This window comes from Lathamus discolor, chromosome 4 (genome assembly GCF_037157495.1).
Source record: "Lathamus discolor isolate bLatDis1 chromosome 4, bLatDis1.hap1, whole genome shotgun sequence".
Lineage (NCBI taxonomy): Eukaryota > Metazoa > Chordata > Aves > Psittaciformes > Psittacidae > Lathamus > Lathamus discolor.
In genome coordinates, this window is record NC_088887.1 from 84554224 (window position 1) to 84574528 (window position 20305).

Consider the following 20305-nt stretch of genomic DNA (forward strand, 5'->3'; position numbering starts at 1 on the left):
TTCTTCAGTCTTTGCCTTTTGTCATCTTTCATTCATTTTGGGTGATAGTGACCTTGCTAAGCACAACAGGGATACATTGCTAAGTGCAACCACAAAGCCAGCTAAGAGTAGGGTTTTTTGGATATAAAAAGATCCCTAAAACCATTTATTTAGGAAATCAGACAGTGTGGATTAGCCAGTATCACCCTTGGTTAAACGCCTGAGACCACATATTTAAATAAACAGCAATCTCTAAAGAGAATTACTATTTTGGGGTCCTTTGTGTATTATGTAACATAAATGACGTGATAAACTAAGTCACAAGATACAGTAAAAGCACATAGGAAAGCAATGCCACTCTTTGAGTGCCAGGACTTCACTTTAGTTTATGACTAAACATACGTAACACGATTCTTTCTTTCAAAGGGTTCATAGTCCATTCCTAGACAAACTTTTATTGCTTTTACAGTAGCACATTTCCTAAGGAAATTAATTTACGCTATTTAGCTTCAGTCTTACTTTTGCTGGCTTTCAGATTTTTTTTAAAAAAGTACTGTTTAATCACCTATCATCGCTTATTTTTCTCCAATTTAATCTTAAATGAAATCAAAATCAAAACCCATCCCACAATTATCTGAGTGCAGCTCAGTCCTGGTATTTTTTCTGCTCCTTTCTGCTTTATTTCTGGTCTGCCACGACAAACCTTGACAGGCAAACGCCAAACAAGATGCAAACCCCGGCAAACAAACCCTCGCTCAGGGTGTGGGGCACTCAGCTAACCTGAGTAAGCTGGGTAAGAACACCGAGATGGCTCAAAAACCTCCGGAAACGTGATTTTTGTGTCAGTTTGGCACTAGCGAAGTGGCGTTTAGGAGCATCCTGCTGAAGAAAGGTGCAGCGTTTCCATCGCCTTAACCTACCGGGGGCTCAGAAACGCGAACACGCAGGGAGCGGCCGGGCCCTTGCTGCCGTGCCCGGGGCTGGGCAGCCGCCTCGGGGCGGGGGGACGCCGGAGCTGCGGGTTTCCACAGGCAGAGCGGAGCACGGCACGGCGCCCGCTGCCTCCTAAGGCCACGGGGGTGCTCCCAACGCGCCTCTTCCCGCGGGGCTGGCCGGGCCGGGCCGGGCCGGGCCGGGCCGGGCGGCAGCCGCCCCGCAGGCCCCGCCGTTGCCGGGGCAACCTGCGGGCGGGCCGCCTCAGGCGCAACGGCTGCCCGGGGTGCCGGGCCGGGCCCGAGGGAGGTGGTTGATATGCGCGGCGCCTCGCCGCCGCGCCGGGGGGGGGGGGTGAGGGCAAACAAAGGCGGGCTTCATCCGGAGGCCGGGCAGCGCACACAAGTCGCTCTTGTAGCGGGCTGCAGATGTTCGGAGGGGCGAGGCGAAGCGGGCGGCCGCCCTCCCTCCCGCCTGCCGGGGAGGGGAAGGGAGGAGCAGGGTGGAGGGGAACGCGGCGCTGCGAGCCCAGCGCCTTTGGTTGAGCTTCCCCCCACGCAGCGACTCCGGCGGCGGCGGCGGGTCGGCGGCCCGAGCACTGCGCTGCCCACTGCCCGCTGCCCCAGGCCCGCGGCGAGAAGGCCGCTTTGACCGGGAGGGAGGGAGGGAGGGAGGGAGGGACAAGCGAAGTTGTGCGGGGTGGCCTTCGGCCCGGCGCCGCGGAGGAGCCGGTCATGGCACATGGGCTGCGCTGCCGCCCGCAGGTGTCACCGGGGGTGTAGGGCAGTGCCTGCCTCCTGCGGTGGGGACCGGTTCAAGTCAAATGCTAAAGGAGCCTAAGAGTATTGGCTATTATTTGGCTTAGAAACAAGATGAGGTGGTTGGGTTATTCTATTTCTTTCTTCCCCTCTCTCCCAACAAGTGGCCAAAAGCCAAAACTCTCTTGGGGAACGCCTCTCCCTGAGTGGGAAAAGCTGCCTTGTTTCGTTAATGTTACTCCTTTTCCCCAAGAAGAGAAGGAAAAGTATTCCCGTTAGTTTAGCTCTGGAGAAGCCTCAAGTATTTAAAAGAGTCATGGAAGATGTACTGAGCACAACCTTATTTTCTCCCTCCCTTTGTTACCACCAGACATACGCAGACACCAAAGGAGAAGAGGGGAAGAGAGAGCAGAAAAAAAGCAATATCCTGAGGAACTGGATACGGTGCTATAGGGCACCACGGGTACACCTCTGCAGTAACGCTTCTGTGCCTCGCCTTGATTAGTACACTGATCCACCCAACACTGAAACACGTTTGTCCAGATCATGGGCGGAGCAGTCGTGGTAGCATTTGTAGCACGGTGGAATCCTGTATTCTGAAAATCACATGGTTGTGCACAAAGATGTTAAAATCTCACTTTACTGTGGATTATATGTAATTCTCTCCACATGCACAAAAATAGCGATAGCTGTAAGCCAAATAGTAGGTAAGCCCTTTTTTCAGATATCTGCTTTCCTGTTTCCTGTTCCTACACTGTTTTAAAAATAATAGTTTGCTGTAAGGAAAATACACAGATCTCTGTTACACTCATGTAAGCACATCGACATTCCCACCAATGTTTGGAAGCACAGTAAATGTGTGTGTACTAATTGTAATCGTGAAAGCATTCTGATGAATAATATATAGCCATTTAGGTGTTTTAGGGCATTACTTTTTTGCTCACTATGACGGTGTGAGTTCTATTTTTCCTTTAAAAGTACTCAGTCTTGCTGGTAGCCTTGCTTCGTTGCAGATTTGCTGTGTGACTGAGAGCCTGTTTTTAAAAGGATTATTTTTCATGTTTGGGAAAAATGCTGCTGCAAGTTTTAAAAAGATGTTACTTCTTTTTATGACCTTTGTTCCATTTACACCTTTCCGTGCACAGCTCTTGTAATCTGTTATTCGATCAAGTTTGTCATAGTTTTTATAATGAAGCTAGACATGCATTTAGAAAATGGCCTAGCAAGGACATTTGGATGTGGTTCCAAGTAGAAGGAACATGGTGATCACAAGCAGTACTTGGGCAAGGAAAACACAGTGGTTAATGGTATTGAGACCCAGACCATGTATTTATTTCACAGTCCCTGCTTAAGTGTAAGGAACTTTTAGACTGAATTATTTAATAGACTGCCGGGTCTGAAAGTGAAGTCAGAACCTGTGAGGGAGGATGCACTGATCGCAACACAGCACTTTTATATAACGCTTAATTAGGAAGCTGTGTACAGAGAAGCTTTTGAGATTGTTGCCATTAGAAACTGAGCCCTAGACGCTGGGGTTATGGTCAGACTGCCATCTCCACCCCCCCACCCCCTTCCCTGCCTTCCTCTTGCTCCACTGGCTGACCTTGCTGTGCTTGGCTGAGCTGAACCTTGAGGTGCTGCAGTGTTTTACATTGCTGGTCCCCAGCGTTTAATGTGTGAGCATGCAAGAAATGGTGCCATCCTCAGGTACCAATAGTGTTTTCCTTTGCTGAAAACCTGCCAGCTGTCATTTAATATCACTTGAGTATCATGTAACAAATGTAGAAGCTATCTGACAGTGAGAACATCTCTTTTCCTACTGATCTAGGCTGGAACAGAGCAAAGTTTCCATTTACTTCTACCTATTGTGAAAAGAAAGCTCTATTGACCTATTTTGACACTTAGCCAGGGAGGTGGCTACATCAGTCAGAAGCTGACAATTTTTGTTTCCAAACGCAACCACCAGAATTTTAACACTGTGCTTTGTTTGAACTGAAAGACTGTCATTTCAGTACCTTTTACTCACCACTGATCTCAAGATTATGTATTTTACATGGTATTTTTGAGCCATACTATTACCATCATTAAAACATTCTCAATGCAAAATTATTGTTTGTGTAAGCCTGAGGAGATTTCCAGTGAATTTCACATTACACAGTGGCACTGAACAATCTTTTGTGCAAAGATATCACAGGTGTCCTCGTTTTTATCCTCTTCTTCACAGGGAGACTGATCCTTGACCGCATAAGGCATTTGAAGTTCTGCAGCTGATTTTTGCGAGACCAGGAACAGTTCTCCTAATTCTGCCTGTCACTGAGCATCTCCCAGATTGGGAGCCAAGGGCATACAGGAAGTGGTGGGATCAGAGCCTGAATTAATTCTACTGGGAATAACTGATCTTCAGAATGATTTCTACAGGCACAGCTTCCAAAGGTGCTGTGCACAGCAGCACAATACTGGCTTTGCAGACCTGTGAAGGAGTGGTCACTCTAAGCAACAAAGCATAGGAATTTTTCTTTTGCAGAGGACAATGCATTATCAGAACATGACAGGCTTTCATCTGGACTGTCAATAGGTTGAACTGGATCATTGCTGGTGCACTGAGGGACAGCCTGAGTTTTCTATGCATTATTTCTGCCAGGCAGGATTCCTTCAGGTGCACCTAGCAGCATTTTTCTGTTGTTGTGAGAAGAGAAATTTGAGCCAGGTTGTCGGCAATAGTGACAGCAGGGGATTTTTTACCCAAAAGGTATAAACGTCAATTAGATACTGATGCTCTGCTCACTATCAACCAATCGAAAATCTCCTTCTGCCTGATGCTGTCTTGCCTCAGGACTAGAGCAACATGTTGGGCACTGCTTCATGCTTCAGTGGGACTGTGGTCCCTCGGCCCAGAAACCTGTGCTGAGATGCTTTTGTCAGGGAGGGAGCAATTTGAACCTTACATTCATTACCTGTTTTGAGACCCATACTGCATTCAGTTTGAATATGTAACTAAGTCTTGGGTTAGAGGACGGGCGTAACCTTTGTGCATGGCATCATAGGTGAATATTTCAATGGGGATGGGCAGCGGAATCTATAGTCTCTACCTTCAGTGCCTACAAAACCACTGTTTGTGGCTGATCCAAATGTAAGTTAAGAAAAGTATGAAAAGTATCATTTATTTTTAAGTCAAGTCAGTTACTGAACAGTGTGAGATGACAGTAATTATTTTTAACATTACTTAAAAACCTGTATTTTAAAGAAAATGTAGGAGTTCAAATATGTTTGACATTTGTGAAAGTCAGAAGAAATACTGCTGATTGATTGACAAAAGCATCAGTTTCACAAAGTAATATTCAAGCACAGTATCTAAAAACCGCTAAACCACTGTGATTATCTGAAATAAATCTAAGCAGAGGGATATAAAGTTAGAGTGAAAAAAAACTTTCACAGAGATGTGGTGAACATACCCACTGATGTCAATTCTGGTGAGATAAAAGATGGTAAATAGAATAAGAAAATGCTTACAATTTCAGATAGCCCTTTTTCTGTAACAAACTCACAGTCTGTGTATTGCCTTTCACTTTCATGGTCAGAACTGGGGTTTTTTCAAAAGAACATCTTTCTACTACAGACACTATGTTCTCAATAAATGTCTTCTACACATTAACTGTAACTGTTTTCAATGTGATTTTAAACATGTAAAGCTCTTCCCGTGCTTTGATGTTTCGGCAGACTGTGAAGGCTTGTGGTTATATTCCTCCCTTTATCTAAAGAAACAGGTAGCAAAGAAGCTAAAGGGCAAGCAAGGCACACTAAATTTATGTCTGCCTTCTTGATAAGCTTTGTCCTTGGCTATTTAACATTCAGTGACCACTATGATGTTGGAGATACCTCATACACATTACGGAAGTCAGCAGTGTTACCAGAGTTGCAGTTCACAACTCTAGAAATGCTTGGAACCTAATCTGCTAATTTTTTCAAAGAGATGACAAACTCATTCTTATCACTTCAGATTACCCTACAGGGCTTTTAAGTGTAACCCTTTAACAAGACTGACAGTTAAGCTTTCTAAGCTCCTAGGATGTCATTGCGTGTTTGATTTGTACAATTATTATTAACATTCCTCGTTTTGAGTGCAAAACCTTGTCTGTTGGAGAGAAACTCCAATGCGTATTTTCCTGGGAAGTCCTATCTTTAGGGCAATTGGGTTGCTGTCAGTTAGCACCTTTTTCCCATGAAACTAGGCCTTCTCATGAATCATACTCCCATACACCCAGTTCAATCTTAACATCTTTGCCTGCCTGTTCACAGAGGCAACTGAACATCTTGCTGTCTTCAGGCTTATATTCAGTCTTCATTTGATGAACCAGAGAGCAAAAGGAAGATCTGCTTCCTCTCTCCAAAGAAGATGTGAAATTGCTTGTTCAGTGCTGTCTTGTCGAGGTACCTATTTAGATGTTTAATGCAGAACTCCTTTTTCCTAGCTTACGTATTCTCCAAACAGGATTTCTTGCTTTAAACCCTATTGAGAGCCTTTCTAGAGCAGTTTGCCTACATATCGTGACACAAATGGAAATAAGGGAAGATAGTGACCATACTTCTCTCTGTGAGCCAGCAAGGCTGGACAGCTACAAAAAGAGAGCTCCATCATCAGCATTTTGTAGCATACATTGGCATGTAGCATCATTCTTCTTTCAGAGCTCTGGCTAGAGTGATTAAATGCTCATTGCAGTTTTGTGTCTCTCAAATAAAACTAAACCTTCAGAAATCTGATTATGACAGCAACTGGGAAGTTGACAGGAAAGCAGCAGAGCTTGCAAAGGTTAATTTGGATGAAAAAACTTGTCATGATTCCATGATATAGAGCAATTTTTTCTAATCTGCATGGAGTGGGCATGTGGTGGAAGGAAGGAAACTAAGAAAAGATGTCTTTCGAGCAAACAGATTTGATCATGAGAAATCTTTGGCTCCAAGTTTGGGGTTTGTTTAAAGTAAATATCTTCCTGTCAAGGCAGGCTTCACAAATGAGCAAGTAATTTTTAGGCTCTAGAGTAATGTCATTTTCTGAAACTAACGAATCTTTATCTCAAATGCATACACACTGCTCAGATTCTTTTTTGTAACGTTCAGGACTAGAGGAAGCCTACTGTAATGAGTGAAATTGTTAGGATTTCACTGGAATACATGAGAACATAACTTCGCCAGCTTAATTACCTGTACTGCATCAGTTAGTGTGTACACTCTGTATTTTCTGACTTTGGAGTAAAGAACTGCTGTAATCACCCCAAACCTTATAAAACAGATGCTCTGAAAGTGCTTGCAAGACATGCTGGAAATTTGTCCACACAGTCCTGAGTTTCACGTTACAGGAGCTTGTCTATGATTCTATGAGAAGGGTGCACTGAAAGCCTGCAGTGAATTATTAACCACATCAGTGAGCTGGGGTTTGTATAGCTTAATTTATATTGAGTATATCCGTATCCAGAGGTGGCATCATTGAATTAAATGGCCTTGCTCTTCTGTAAGGAGACACAGAGCTTTGAGTAAAACTACCAGAAGCAGTTCCAGGAGGTAAGATTTTTGGAGAGACATGCTAGAGAAAGTATGTAATAACGACACAAGATGTGACAATCAGGAGTAAAGCTGGATGCTTTTGTTGTGTTCTTCTTTTTACTAGAAAGCAGTATTGAAATTTAGCTTACACATTTACATGATCAGATACGTGAGTAAAACCTTATAAAGTAATAATAAAAACCCCTTCAAAACTGAGATTTAGCTGAAGTGAAAGCTGCAGCTTCTGTAAACTATGGCAAAGTAAAATTTGGGCCAGTTGCTTACAACTGCAAGAGCTAGGCAGGCTCTTCCTAGACATCATTCATATATCCTTCAGACAGGAATGCAAAGGTGTCATTGTTCCTCTTTAGAGCAGTCAAGATCTCAGAACGGTCTCTCTAAGGACCCTTCACTTTTGGGAGAGAGTGGGGTAATTTGTCTGAATTAACACGGACTTCTCTTCTTGCCAAGACTATTTCTGAAACTCCAAGACCAGAAATTAAACTGGGGTTCAGCAGATTAAAGGTCATGTCCTTATATAAGCACCCACAACAGGCAAGAAAAAATGTGATTCAGTTAGTTTCTGTGATTTAAGTTAGCTGCCAGATTGTACTTGACAATCTACACTCCTTCCAATGTCAGCCTGATTTTGATGTTGTGGTTTTATCATGAATTTTTGTTGTCAATGTAAACCACCCGCACAGTAAAACCCTGTTATTATCCACAATCACAAAGGGTGATTTTACAGTACATACACTGGATGTCATGTATTACTATGAGGTTTTGTGAAAGAGCTCCATATTTTAGAGTTGCTTGTAGTAACTGTCATATACAGGATCACGAAATTTTGCAAAAGTGTATTTCAGAAATAATATTGCTGTGGATTACAGTGGAGAAAGCACTTGCTAGCTTTTGTGATAATCAAGCATGAGAATCTGTTACTGTAATGGATATAACAATGTACCTAAAAATGTCCTGCCTGTGGCATACAAACCTTTTTTTTCAGAAGGGCTTACTTCCATGCACATGCCTGTGTGCCCTGTGTTGGTGGAGAAATGATGAATTGCAGGATCAGTATCCTGACTTCCAAAATATCTGAACAATCAGAACTTTAAATTCTGAAACAGTGAGGACTTTGGGCAGCCAGCACCATCAAAAAGCCAAGTCCCAAATAATCAAAGATAAGGACAGGCAAAGACCTGAATTCAGCTAGGCTGCCAGAAGGTGAGAACAAGGCCAGCAGGTTTGTAAGAATGCCCAGGAGTAGTTGTTCTCAATAGCAACATATAGGCAGAGTGAGAAGCATTCATCACGTCACACACGTCGCATATCACACACTTGTCACACACACGTCACACATGTCACATGTCACGTCACACGTCACACATGCGTTCACCCACGTGTCACCCACGTCATGCATGTCACACACGCAACACGTGTCACAAACACGTCACAGATCGCACACATTTCACACATGTCACTCATGTCACATGTGTCACATTTGTCACACACATAAGCTGAGGGTAGATTTCACGGGGTTAGTGAAATAATCTTAGGAGAAAGCAGCTGGCTGGCTTGTTGCAAACAGCAAGCAGGAGGAAAGACCAAGGAGCTGGGCAGGTACTTGGAGACTGAGCAGGTATTGTAAGAAGAAAGCCCACATAAGCAACTACAAACAACAAAGGAGCAGAGAGACTAAACCAGAGAGGCAGTTAAGAAGAAAGAGCAACATTGGCAAGATTTTTCCTACATTGTGTAACAAGGAAGTGTCTGAGGCAGAATTAAAAAAAAACAACACACGTAGATTTGGAGCAGAAATAAGAAAACAATATCGAGAAATTCTTATCTGACCCATTAAATCTTGACTGATAGAGAAAAAAAAAAAGTGTTGCATTTAGGGCTATGGCACTTACCTGAAAGAAAATTAGAAAAATGCTGCCTGAAACTTTAATATTATTATTTAATATTGTGGAGAACGTAAATAATTTTAAAATAGATTTTAAAACACAGGAATTTGATTCTCCTCCAATAAAAGATAGTGCAACATAGCAATACGCATATTGTCTTATAATGTTGTACCTCTAGGTACAAATGCTACCAAGCTTCAGAAAAGAAACTTAGATCTGTATCTGCTATTGCTAGTAAAAGGTTGGGTTGGTGGGTTTCGTTTGCCATTAGATTTTAAATCTCTCTGCAATGACCAGTGTATAGACTTGAATGCCTGAATCATCTTGGACAGCTGCAGTTATATTGCTGTAGCAGTGGGTGTGATGCCAAACTGGCTCTATCTTTGGGGGCCTTGAATGGCCCCCAGCTCAGTACATACTCTCCCCTTTGTAGAGGTACCCACCTCTCACGGGACCTTTCCAGCAAGCCTCTCTGGAGCTGCTTCTTAAGGATTCTCAAACGCTTATAGCTCTACAGTGAGCATTTTATTACTCTTGTCTTCCAGCTGTAGGGATTTCTCCTTTGTCCTACTGATGAAAGGTAGCCCACCTCCACAGCTGTTATTTCAGCTGCCTTACCTAAAAGTGAGGAGTGCCAAGGGTATGACACCCTTGTTCATACCTTGAGATTAGACACTGGCCCCACATATGTAACCACACACTTAAATTTAGATGTCATAATCTGGAGCTGAGTCTCACCAGTGCTAATTTCACTGTTACTCTATAGCCTCTGTTTTCCATCTCAGTTGGTGCCTGCCAGCATCAATCAATGGTGAAGTGCTGATAATGCTGACAGCTTCTCAATGAAGTGCTCTGGCATGTGATACCATGCTAGTAGCCTGCCATTTCCCCCCAGTACCACAAAAGCTCAGACATCTGCTCCCAGACCTGCTGAACTCTACGTCTCCACAACAGTAAGGAGTATGGGATGGACCTGCATAGTCAATGTTGTAGTAGATATCCCTACTTGAGACTGTAGATTAATCATTCTTTAAGCAGCTGAAGAAAGCATCAACATCACAGACCATGGTGATCATAGATGGCTCTGATCATCCCAGTACCTGATAGAAGGGCAATGTGGCACAAACAATCCATGAGATTTCTGGACTGTATTGAAAACTCTTTCCTGATGCAGGTGATCAATAAACCAATTAGGAGATGTTGGACCTGCTACACAAAAAACAAGGAATAACTAATTGGAGATCTGAAGGTTGAGGGCAGCCTTGGCTGCAGCAACCGTGAGACTGGAGTTTTAAGATCCTGAGAGAAGTGAGCAAGATAAACAGCATAATTACAGCCCTGGACTTCATAAGAGCAGATTTAGGTCTGTTCAGAGAGGCTTTCATGGGAAATTGCTGCAGGGCAAAAGGCCCCAGGAGAGCTGGCTGATCTTCAAGGGCAGCCTCCTCAGACAGCAAGAATAGCGCACAATGTTCAGAAAGTTGAGCAAGCATGGCAGAAGGCCAGCATGGATGAACATGGAGCTCCTGCCTGAGCTCAAGCACAGGAAGTACACAGAAGGTGGAAGCAGGGACAGACTACTTGGGAGGAATGAACAGATGCTGTTCAAGCATGTAGGAATACAGTTAGGAAAGCTAAAGTGCAACTCGGGTCTCTGTAAGTACACCAGTAGCAGAAAGAAGACCAATGAGAACGTGGGCTTATTGCTTAGTGGGGCAGGCAACGCTGTGACAAGGGACATGGAAAAGGCTCAGGTATTCTGTATGGGTCTTTTTCCTCAGTTTTCCTTGGTAAGGTCTGCCCTCTGCCTTCCCAGGTCTCTGAGCCTAGTAGCAGTCTGTAGGTATGAAGCTGTACCCACAGTAGGAGAAGGTAGACTGGGGACCACTTAACCCACATAGACATTCAGATAGGACCAGATGGCATGCACCTGAGGGTGCTGGAGGAGCTGGCTCATGTCACTAGAATGCTGCTAAAGCTTTTGAAAGGTCATAGCAGGTTCAAAGCCAGGAGGCTCCTGATGACAACAAAAAGGCAAACATTGCACCCATCCTCAGGAAGAGCAAGAAGGACCATCTAGGTAACTACAGACTGGTTAGCCTCACCTCAGTCCCTGAGGCAGCTATGGAGCAAATACTCTTGGAAGCCATTTCCAAACATACGAAGGACAAGAACATCATTGTGAACAGCCAGCATGAGTTTATCAAGGGCAAACTGTGCCTGACCAGCCTCATTTCTTTTCTGTGATGATGTGAACAAGAGGAGAGCGGTGTGTTTTGTATACATTGACTTTAGCGGTCCTTTAACACAATCTCCTTTAGTCTTCTTATCACTAAACTGGTGAGATACGGGCTAGATAAATGGATGATAAGGTGAGTGGAAAATTGGCTGTACTGTTGGGCTAACAGGTGGTGATCAGTGACACAGTCACACCAGTGTTTGATTTATAGTGTGCAGTTCTTCATTCTCCCAGGCCCTGCTTTTGCCTTCTGAGACTTGGGCAGTGTGGCTGGAGCTCTTGCTGGTGAAGACTGAGGCAAAAAAGTTATTGAGTACTTCAGCCTTCTCCGTGTCCCAGGTAAAAGGGCACCCTGTTTCCTTCCAGACAGGGCCCACATTTTTCCCTAGTCCTTTTACCTCCAGTATACCTATAGAAGCTTTCCTTGTTGCCCTTGATGTCCCTGGCCAGATTTAATTGTCAGGGCTTCAGCTTTCTTAACCTGATCCCTGGCTGCTCAGACAATTTCCCTTCTCTCCCAGGCTACCTGTCCATGCTTCCACCATCTATAGGCCTCCTTTTTATGCTGGAGTTTGTCCAGGAGCTCCTTGTTTGTCCACACAGGCCTCTTGGCGTTCTTGCCTGACTTCGTCTTTGTCAGCGTGCATCACTCCTGAACTTGGAGGAGGTCATCCCTGAACATTAACCAGCTTTCTTGGGCACCTCTTCCATCCAGGGCTTTGTCCTGTGGTGCTCTACCAAGCAGATACCTGAAAAGCCAGAGTCTGCTTGCGTGAAGCCCAAGGTAGTGAGCTTGCTATTCACTTTCCTTGCTGCCTTAAGGATCCTGAACTCCACTATTTTATGATCACTGCAGCCAAGGCTGTTCTGGATCTCTGCATTCACCTCCAGGCCCTCCTTGTTGGGAACAAAGTCCAGCATAGCACCTCTCCTTGTTGGCTCCTCTGTCACTTGGAGAAGGAAGTTATCATCAAGACATGCCAGGAACCTCCTGGATTGCTTATGCTCGTCTGTGTTTTCCCTCCGACAGATACCAGTATGGCTGAAGTCCACCATGAGGATCAGGGCTTGTGAACGTGAGCTGCACCTATCTGTTTATAGAGGGCCTCATCTCGGTTTTCCCAGTCAGGTGGCCTGTAGGATACCCCCACTGTAATGTCCCCCATTCCTGCCCTCCCTTTGATCGTGACCCATAAGCTCTCAGTCGGCTCCTCTTCCACCCCCAGATGGAGCTGGTCATTGACATGGAGGGAGACACCTCTCCCCCTCTCCCCTGCCTGTCCTTTCTGAAGAGCCTGTATGCTTCCATTCCAACACTTCAGTCATAGGAGCCATCCAGCCACATCTGTGATGATAGTAAGATCATAGCCCTGCACGTCTCTAACTCTTTTTTTTTTTATTCCCCATGTTTATGCTGTGTTTGTGTGCTAGAGGCACTCAAATTGGGCCCCCAGTGAAGCTGAGTTACTGGTTGGAGTGTCTGGAATTCCTTTGTGCTGCTCTTCAGGATCTCTCCTGCTCACCTGCAACCCCTCCCCAGGCTCTGGGAATCTTCTGCTGGCACCAGCATCAAACTGGTAGGAGTGGGATGGATTGAGGTTCCCCTTTCCGTAGCAACTTTAGTTTAAAGCCCTCTTCACTGGCTTGGCAAGCCTATGACTGAAGATGTCCTTTCCCTTCATGAGTATAACCCATCTGAAAGTAAATATCAACAATAAAATACTGGGAAAGATTCAAAACTCCTAACTGTCCACAGTGCAGATGATGCCTGCTAATTCAGTCCTGTGTGAACTGTCATTTCTAGCAAGGCTGTTCCAAAATGTTATTAAGGGCACTGCAGCATATTGCAGAATGTGTTGGCAATGCCAAAACCAGAGGGAAATCAGGAACATAGCAAAAACATAAGGCAGCTGCCAAACATTGATTTTCTTTAAAGGTGGGAAGCAAAGATACCGGGGCTTTTTGAGAGTGAGGAAATAAATGTTGGAGTGGTTTTTGCATGTCTGTTCACAAGAGCTGAGGGGGCTAAGCATAGTGGTGGAAATGGGTCTAATGTATTCCTGTTCTGTGCATAATTACACTTGGGGGGAACACATTTGACAAGAAAGCAATAGTAATATATCAGTGCCTGTCTGAGCATCTCAGTTGTTACCATGCAGCAACTCATGAGCCCTTGGATCTCCACAGTGACTGTCAATAGAACTTACACTTCTGTCTTCCAAAAGTATGTGTCCCTGCCACCTGAAAGTCAAAAAAAAGCCCCATGGACTGCAACATGTCAAGGGGAACTCAGAAAACTGGTAAGTCAAATGCTAGTTTCACTTCTAGTTTTGCAACATGATAGTTTTCAGGGGGGTTGTCAGTGAATGCAAATACTATGAAGTGAAAACTGTATTTTGTATGGTTCTTATGCATGAACCAGTTGGGTCACTGATCACAGACACCAGAGGGTTGTGGCAAGTGCTGAAGGGTTAAAATTCAGTCACTGAATGAAGTAAAACTCTGTCAAACAGAGTATTTGGTGCTGGGTAACCACTGAATCACACATGGTATCAGCGATAAAATGAACTAAAAAATTCCCGCAGGAAGAAATGGACCAGCCCACAGAAGGTCCCATCAGAGTTAAAACTTTATGGATGTAGAAGACAACTAGAAAAGATATAAGTAGCTCCTGTCCAGTGACAAGTCATGCCTGGAAGAAAGAAGAGTCAGGAATTAACTTTACTCTGACAAGAGCTGGCTCAGAATCATTCCATGGTTTTAATTCTTTTCATTTAACATTAGTGGAGGAGGCTGGCCATGAAAGCACTGTAGAAATGTGAGGAAAATATTACTTCATATAAAAATGAAAAATAGGAGTGATAGGATTTTAAACCAAGAATAAAATCATAAAATGAAAGTATGAGCACTTGTGACTGGTTTAAGGGCTTTCATTCAGCTTTGCTTAGCAAGCAGTTCGGGTGCTTTAAGATATTACTGCTTCCCAGCTGTTTGTTGTGGTCTCTTTGTAACAGGTTATCACCCTTTAGCAGAATTGACAGGAGGAAATGTATGCCCATGCACAATCTGCTTCAGTACAGGAATTGTGTCTTATTCAAGCCCACCTCTGTTGGTGATTTGAGGCTGGCTGGCTGTCAGCCTTTGCCTTAGCTCAGCAGAGGCACAAGCACACGATCCCTTCTGCCAGCCCCACACTGGTGATGGTATTGGAGGCACAAGAAAACTTTTCAACTCTTGTAGCAAGATTTGCTGGGTTTTATCTGTCAAAGTCTTAAGCCCGCCAAGACAGTCTTGCGCTTTTAGAGTTGTTGTTCGGGGTTGGTTTCTTCTTTATGTGGGAAAAGAAGTCAAGGGGCTGAGTTACAGGGCTGAGGGGCTAAGTGAAGGGTAACTGTTAAATGAGCAACCCATAGTTAAGATCTAGGACTTAACACTCATACAGAGACTACGTTGGAAATAAAGGGATAGAAGCATTGGAGTAGGTCTTGTAAGGACTTTGGAAGACCTCAGTGGATTTCAGAACATAGATGAGAATACCACATTGCCTTCCTTTTTCCACTCTCCTGTGCCCTCCTATTCAAATTCCTAGGACAACAACCTTTATCCTGAAATAGAAATTGCTTTGGAACAGGGCAGAGTTGCTGCTCTGCAGAAGGAAAGCAAGTGAAACAGCAGGTAGCATGGGTGCAACTTCCTGGGCAGAGCAGGAAGCACAGTGGAAAAAAAGGGTGGAATCTTTCACTTCTGTGTAGGTCCTAAACCTGTGAAGTGGGAATATTTTCCACCACATTTCTGTTGAGAAGAGTTGGAAATATTTTTCTGCATTTACTTGATGCAAAACGAAAATAAGGCAGCTTTTGGACCATTCTCCCTATTGGGAAGCACTGTTTTTTGAAGATCACCATCTGAGTTGCTTTTAACAGATGTTTCGCATGAAAATACAGCTTTCTGACAGTCTAGAGGTTGATAAGTTATACATAGATGAAATTTTGATGTGAGAAAAAACAGCAGGTTGACAAGTGACTCCTGGCAGCTTTGAAAAGAGTTACAGCTTCTGGAATAAAGCAAAAAGAAACAAACAAAAAAAAAGAAAATGTAAATTTCATATAGTGGAAATAGCATACCTCGTTCAGAAGCTAACCCACTGATATATATGTGGGGAGATGAAAGTACAGCTGAGGCTATCACCTACCTGCTTTAACAAGCTGGAAGGTGCTTTCTGTTTTATTTTTATGTTTCACGCAAGTGTATTGTCAAAACTAGAGATCACTCAGACCGACAAAAGCAGAATGGTGATGACAGCAAATGGAGAAGGACTCTTTGGCTCTAGTAATGAGGTGTAGAAAGTTTTTGTCTTTATTAGTGAGAATGTTATTTATGAGGTGGGGATGGAAGCATAAACCACTTCTTGCCATTGCCAAAAGCACTTCACAGACACCCTTTCTACACCTTGGAGAACAGATACTTCTTTTTCTCAGCTGTACATATATGATTTCAGATTGAATTCACATCTGGGGACAAATGCATTGGTTGGTACATTCACAATAGCAGGGCTCTGCAACTGACAATTTAATCTGGCCCCGGAAGTATTATTAACATTTGAGATGCACATTACCAGGTGTTTAGTCCTGTGAGATGCTGCTGCATCCGTAAGACACAGGATAGTAGTGAGAGAGACCAAACTGCAGAGGTTTTAGAAGAGGTATCCAGCCCTGATTTAAAAGGTCAGACATCCCTGGCATGGAGGTTTGGCAGAAGTGCAGGAGAGCAAAGTCTTAAGACAGACTATGTGTCTGCTGAACTGATAAAGGAAAAAGATCAAACTGCCTGATCTCAGATGCAATTTGCATTGGTGAGCTACTAAGGAAAGTACTAATACTACTGTTGCATTATGATACCTAACTAAAAATATAAAATGATATAATATTAGCGTGTTCACAGCTATTGTTATTGATTTATGGATGATCCTATCAGTATGAGGATCATAATACATCATAATACCATACTAATGTTTCCAATATGTTGCATAAAAACTGTCTCAAAAACTACAAAAAAAAGGAACGTAGGTATTGGAAAGACAAGAAATGAAAAGTTTGAAGTTTGTTGCATATGCCAAAAATACAGGCCAAGTCAAATGAAAAGGCTCGTATTGGCACTACAGAAATTGTTGAACCCCTGGAGCACGGTAGGCATAGGTTTGTTTATGCTGGCTGAAGAAGACTAGTATTTGTCCTAGCTTGCTGTTTCCACTTTCTAATGATAGCTTTACTAGAAAATACTGCAACTGAGTAGGCAATTAGGCATAACAAATTATTTTTGATGTAGAAAGAATGAAATGCAAAACACAAAAATTAGTAGATAACTTGAAGAGTTTTGTGGGAAGTGGAGTCATGTAGCTGCCAGTCCTTGTTATCTCAAATCTAAAGTGTTACTAGAAAACAGTGAAAAAAAAGCACTGCAAAATAACCTGCAGAGCCAGACTGATCTGTATTTAGACTGAATTACAGAAGGACAATGATTAAATTTAGGTTGTCATCCACTGACATTTTACATGGCAGAATGCTGAAAACTACTAGACTGCTGTATAAAGACAGGAGGAGAGCAAGATAAAAAGCCTGATGTGATCTCATGACCCAAGAGCTGCCATCACTTCATAAACTGATACTGTGCATCAGGGAATAATGGTCTCGGAAGACAATGACATGCTTGTATGAGAACATCACTCTTCATATATACTGTGAAAAGACGGGTGACCCCTTTTCACAAATGGTAGTAAAAGATACAGATTAGCAATCTTGCCAGAAAATGTCATCATGCTGAGGACATCTTTTTTGAGAAAGAAATGTTAATTGCTGAGCCTTATGAAGCTGCCATCCAGGCTCAAAGGGCTTTACTGGCCCTGACTAGCCTTGCCTGTGGCCTCCCCTCACACCTTGCCTATGGCCCAGAGGCTCCATTTCAACTCATCCTCAGGCCCAGAGCCTCCATTTCAGCTCATCCTCAGGCACCCAGCCCTGTCCTGTGGAGGTGTCCCTCTGCCCAAATTGCAGCTTGGACATCCCAGGTTGACCTCACACCTGGCTGGTGGCCTCACATATGTGTGGTGGTCTGGACAGTGGAACTGAACCGTCATCTCAACCTGACACTGCTGACTAACACAAAGAAACCCTTCGCATTTCGGGCTCGTTTCTCCACTGGAGACTTGGTGTACAAGACAAATACATTTGAGAGTTTTATATTTCAAGGCCTCACTCTCATTTTGGTTTCTTTGAATGAGGGGACTTCAGAACTTATTATGAATTAATCCATTTCAGCATCCAGCTGAGATGCTCTGCTGTGCTTATGTAGGAAGTGACCAAGTTCCAGTATAACTCCCTGCTCATAAGGCTTTTTTGCTTTTGCAGTTGAAAGAACCTGGTTCTTCTCACTAAAGTAAGCTACCTCATGCATGAAAATCATCAGGCGTCATAAGGAATGGGAGCCTTTTCTTCAAGACACCAAAACTGATGGTATTTCAATCCTATCATTTTTAATTCTGACCTTATCTCTGCCACTACAGTGGAACAGAAACCCTTGCCCTTTTGAGGTCAGTGAAAACAGCCCTTGTGAGCCTTCAGAATGTCACACCTTTATTTGTGAGATCAAAGAGCCCATTACTACTGAATTCCTGTTCTCTGGGTAGGTACTTAGGTAATTTTTCACCTGTCTTCAGTGTCCTAAGTAGTTTGTTCCATGAATTCCATGAGGAAGTTTCCATTTTAATAGTTCTAGAGGACCTTCTCTGAAATGTCTTTGATTTTTCAAAATCCTTATCAATTTGTAGACACCAGAGCTGGGCTTATTATTCCAGCAGGATGGCACACAGCAGTCTGTAACCTCCCTACACTTTCTGAGTATAAATTACATGTAGGCATTGCATTACCATGGGAGAGCCTGTTCACCTGATTTATTGCTCACAAGCTTCTGTTTTATTTCTTCCCCCATTATTTGTAGATGAATGAGTTTTTCTGGCACCATGTTGAAATACACGTGGTTTTATTAAACTATTTACCAAGCTGTACAAAGTTCTGCATGATACTGAAGTGGTTTTAGTCTTCTACAGACTTCAGGGTGATAATTTTGACTTTTGTTTGGGGGTCTGTGATAACAATTTCAATGGTATAGGGAACAAAACCATCTAGGAATATACTTAGGAATTGAAGAATGCTGTCTTACAGTTGCTCTTTTGCCCCCATGAAGTAACCATGTTTCATATTGATTTAAAGTTGGTTTTGGTGCTCAGTCTTCCAGTTAATTAAAATCTTGAAATGTCCTGAAATGCATTATTATACTGAAAGATCTGCCTCAAAATGCAATAATTAAAGCTTTGGTGACCAAAATGAATTTATATGACTACAAACAATCCCAGCTTCACCAGTGAAGTTTAATGGCAATGTTTTGCAGAGTCATGCAAGATTGCTGGAGTTGATTTGCAGTTCTTGTCTTTTGCTTGCTCAGGCAAGGGGGAAAAAACAAAACCCAAAAAACCAAAAGTGTATCGTACTTTGCGCCAAGTTAGAAATATTTCCCATCATTCAGGGAATGCTTATTACAAACACCTAAATGTAGCACTGTTGGTCATCTGCCACTGCACTGATGCAGTGCAGTCTGCTTCACATGATGGAAGACGAGGAGGGAAAAAAAGATAAGGACTGGAAAGCACAGAATAATGTAGAATAGATTCCAGGCCCTATCTATCTCAGTTCAGCTCCTTAAAACCTTCTCATCAAAATGCATCGTGCAGCGTCAGGGAAACAAAGTGAAATTTTGGTGAAAGAAAATGAGCTTTTTTTTGTGCCTGTTTAGGATCAGTCATGAATATTGGCTGTTCCAGAACAGCTAGCCACTGATCCAGAAGAAAAAGCTTCAAATAAGAGAATGGTTTATCTCAACATGAGGCATCTCATAGTAATTGTGTTTTGATTTGAGGCCGTATATTGAAAAGCACATCTGAGAGATAATTAGTGGCTTAACTGACCCCGAGGAAGCTGAGAAATGAGTCAATGAGACTAGAACACTTGTTATTTATGCACTCAGTTTGTAGCCTAGCTGTAGGTAGAATAAAAAGGCTCAATTCCAGTTGCAAATGTGAAGTATTTAAACATCTACTTACACATGCATTGAGTATATCATAAGTAGTAATCAAATCTATTTGTCTTTTTAAAAATACTGGGATACATTTAAAATTAATGGATGCATTGCCTGTTATCTGGATGAAGGGATTGAGTGCACCCTCAGTAAATTCGCAAATGACACCAAGTTGGGTGGGAGAGCTGATCTGGTACAGAGGGATCTGGACAGCCTAGATGTGTGGGCCAAGGCCAGTTGCATGATGTTCAACAAGACAAAGTACTGGGTTCTGCACTTGAGCCACAACAACCCCATGCAATGCTACAGGCTTGATATTAAAGGTCTTTTCCAACTTAAAAGATTCTATGATCCTGTGAAAATCATAATTAGTTGTTCTCCTACAGTGCTGTCACACTGTATTACTTTTACAAACAAATCTGAGCCAAAAAGTATTAACACTATAATGTTAAAATTAATAAGCAGATTCCTGGAAAAAATATGGTAGATTTTTAGAAGTAATTAAAGTGAGAGAATCTATGAATACAATTTTAAAAGCCTATAAAATTTATTAAAAAAACACATATGCACAGAGTCTGAAACTAGTTCATAGAATATAATAGAAAAATTTGGCAATGCTTGCTGTTTGGAGTAGAGACCATATACCTTTCTTTGTGTTGGCATTGCCTCTGTCATGCTGTGGAATGTTAAAAGAAAACTTAAAAATGGTGCAACTGCAGTGTTGAGTAGTCAAAAGAGCTGTTTTCATTGATCGCAAAGAAGTTTTCTGTTCTGGTTTTCTGATTCTATAGAAGTGTTATACTCAAATGCTAAATGAGTTTTCC

At 42.9% G+C, this 20305-nt stretch overlaps 1 protein-coding gene across 1 annotated transcript; it reads right to left on the reverse strand.

The window, feature by feature from the left end:
- Window positions 1–895: 895 nt before the first annotated feature.
- On the reverse strand, window positions 896–1648 carry LOC136013390 (basic proline-rich protein-like). Its single transcript, XM_065677153.1, has one exon. It carries the CDS (start codon window positions 1646–1648, stop codon window positions 896–898), a length of 753 nt encoding a protein of 250 aa, XP_065533225.1.
- Window positions 1649–20305: the final 18657 nt, after the last annotated feature.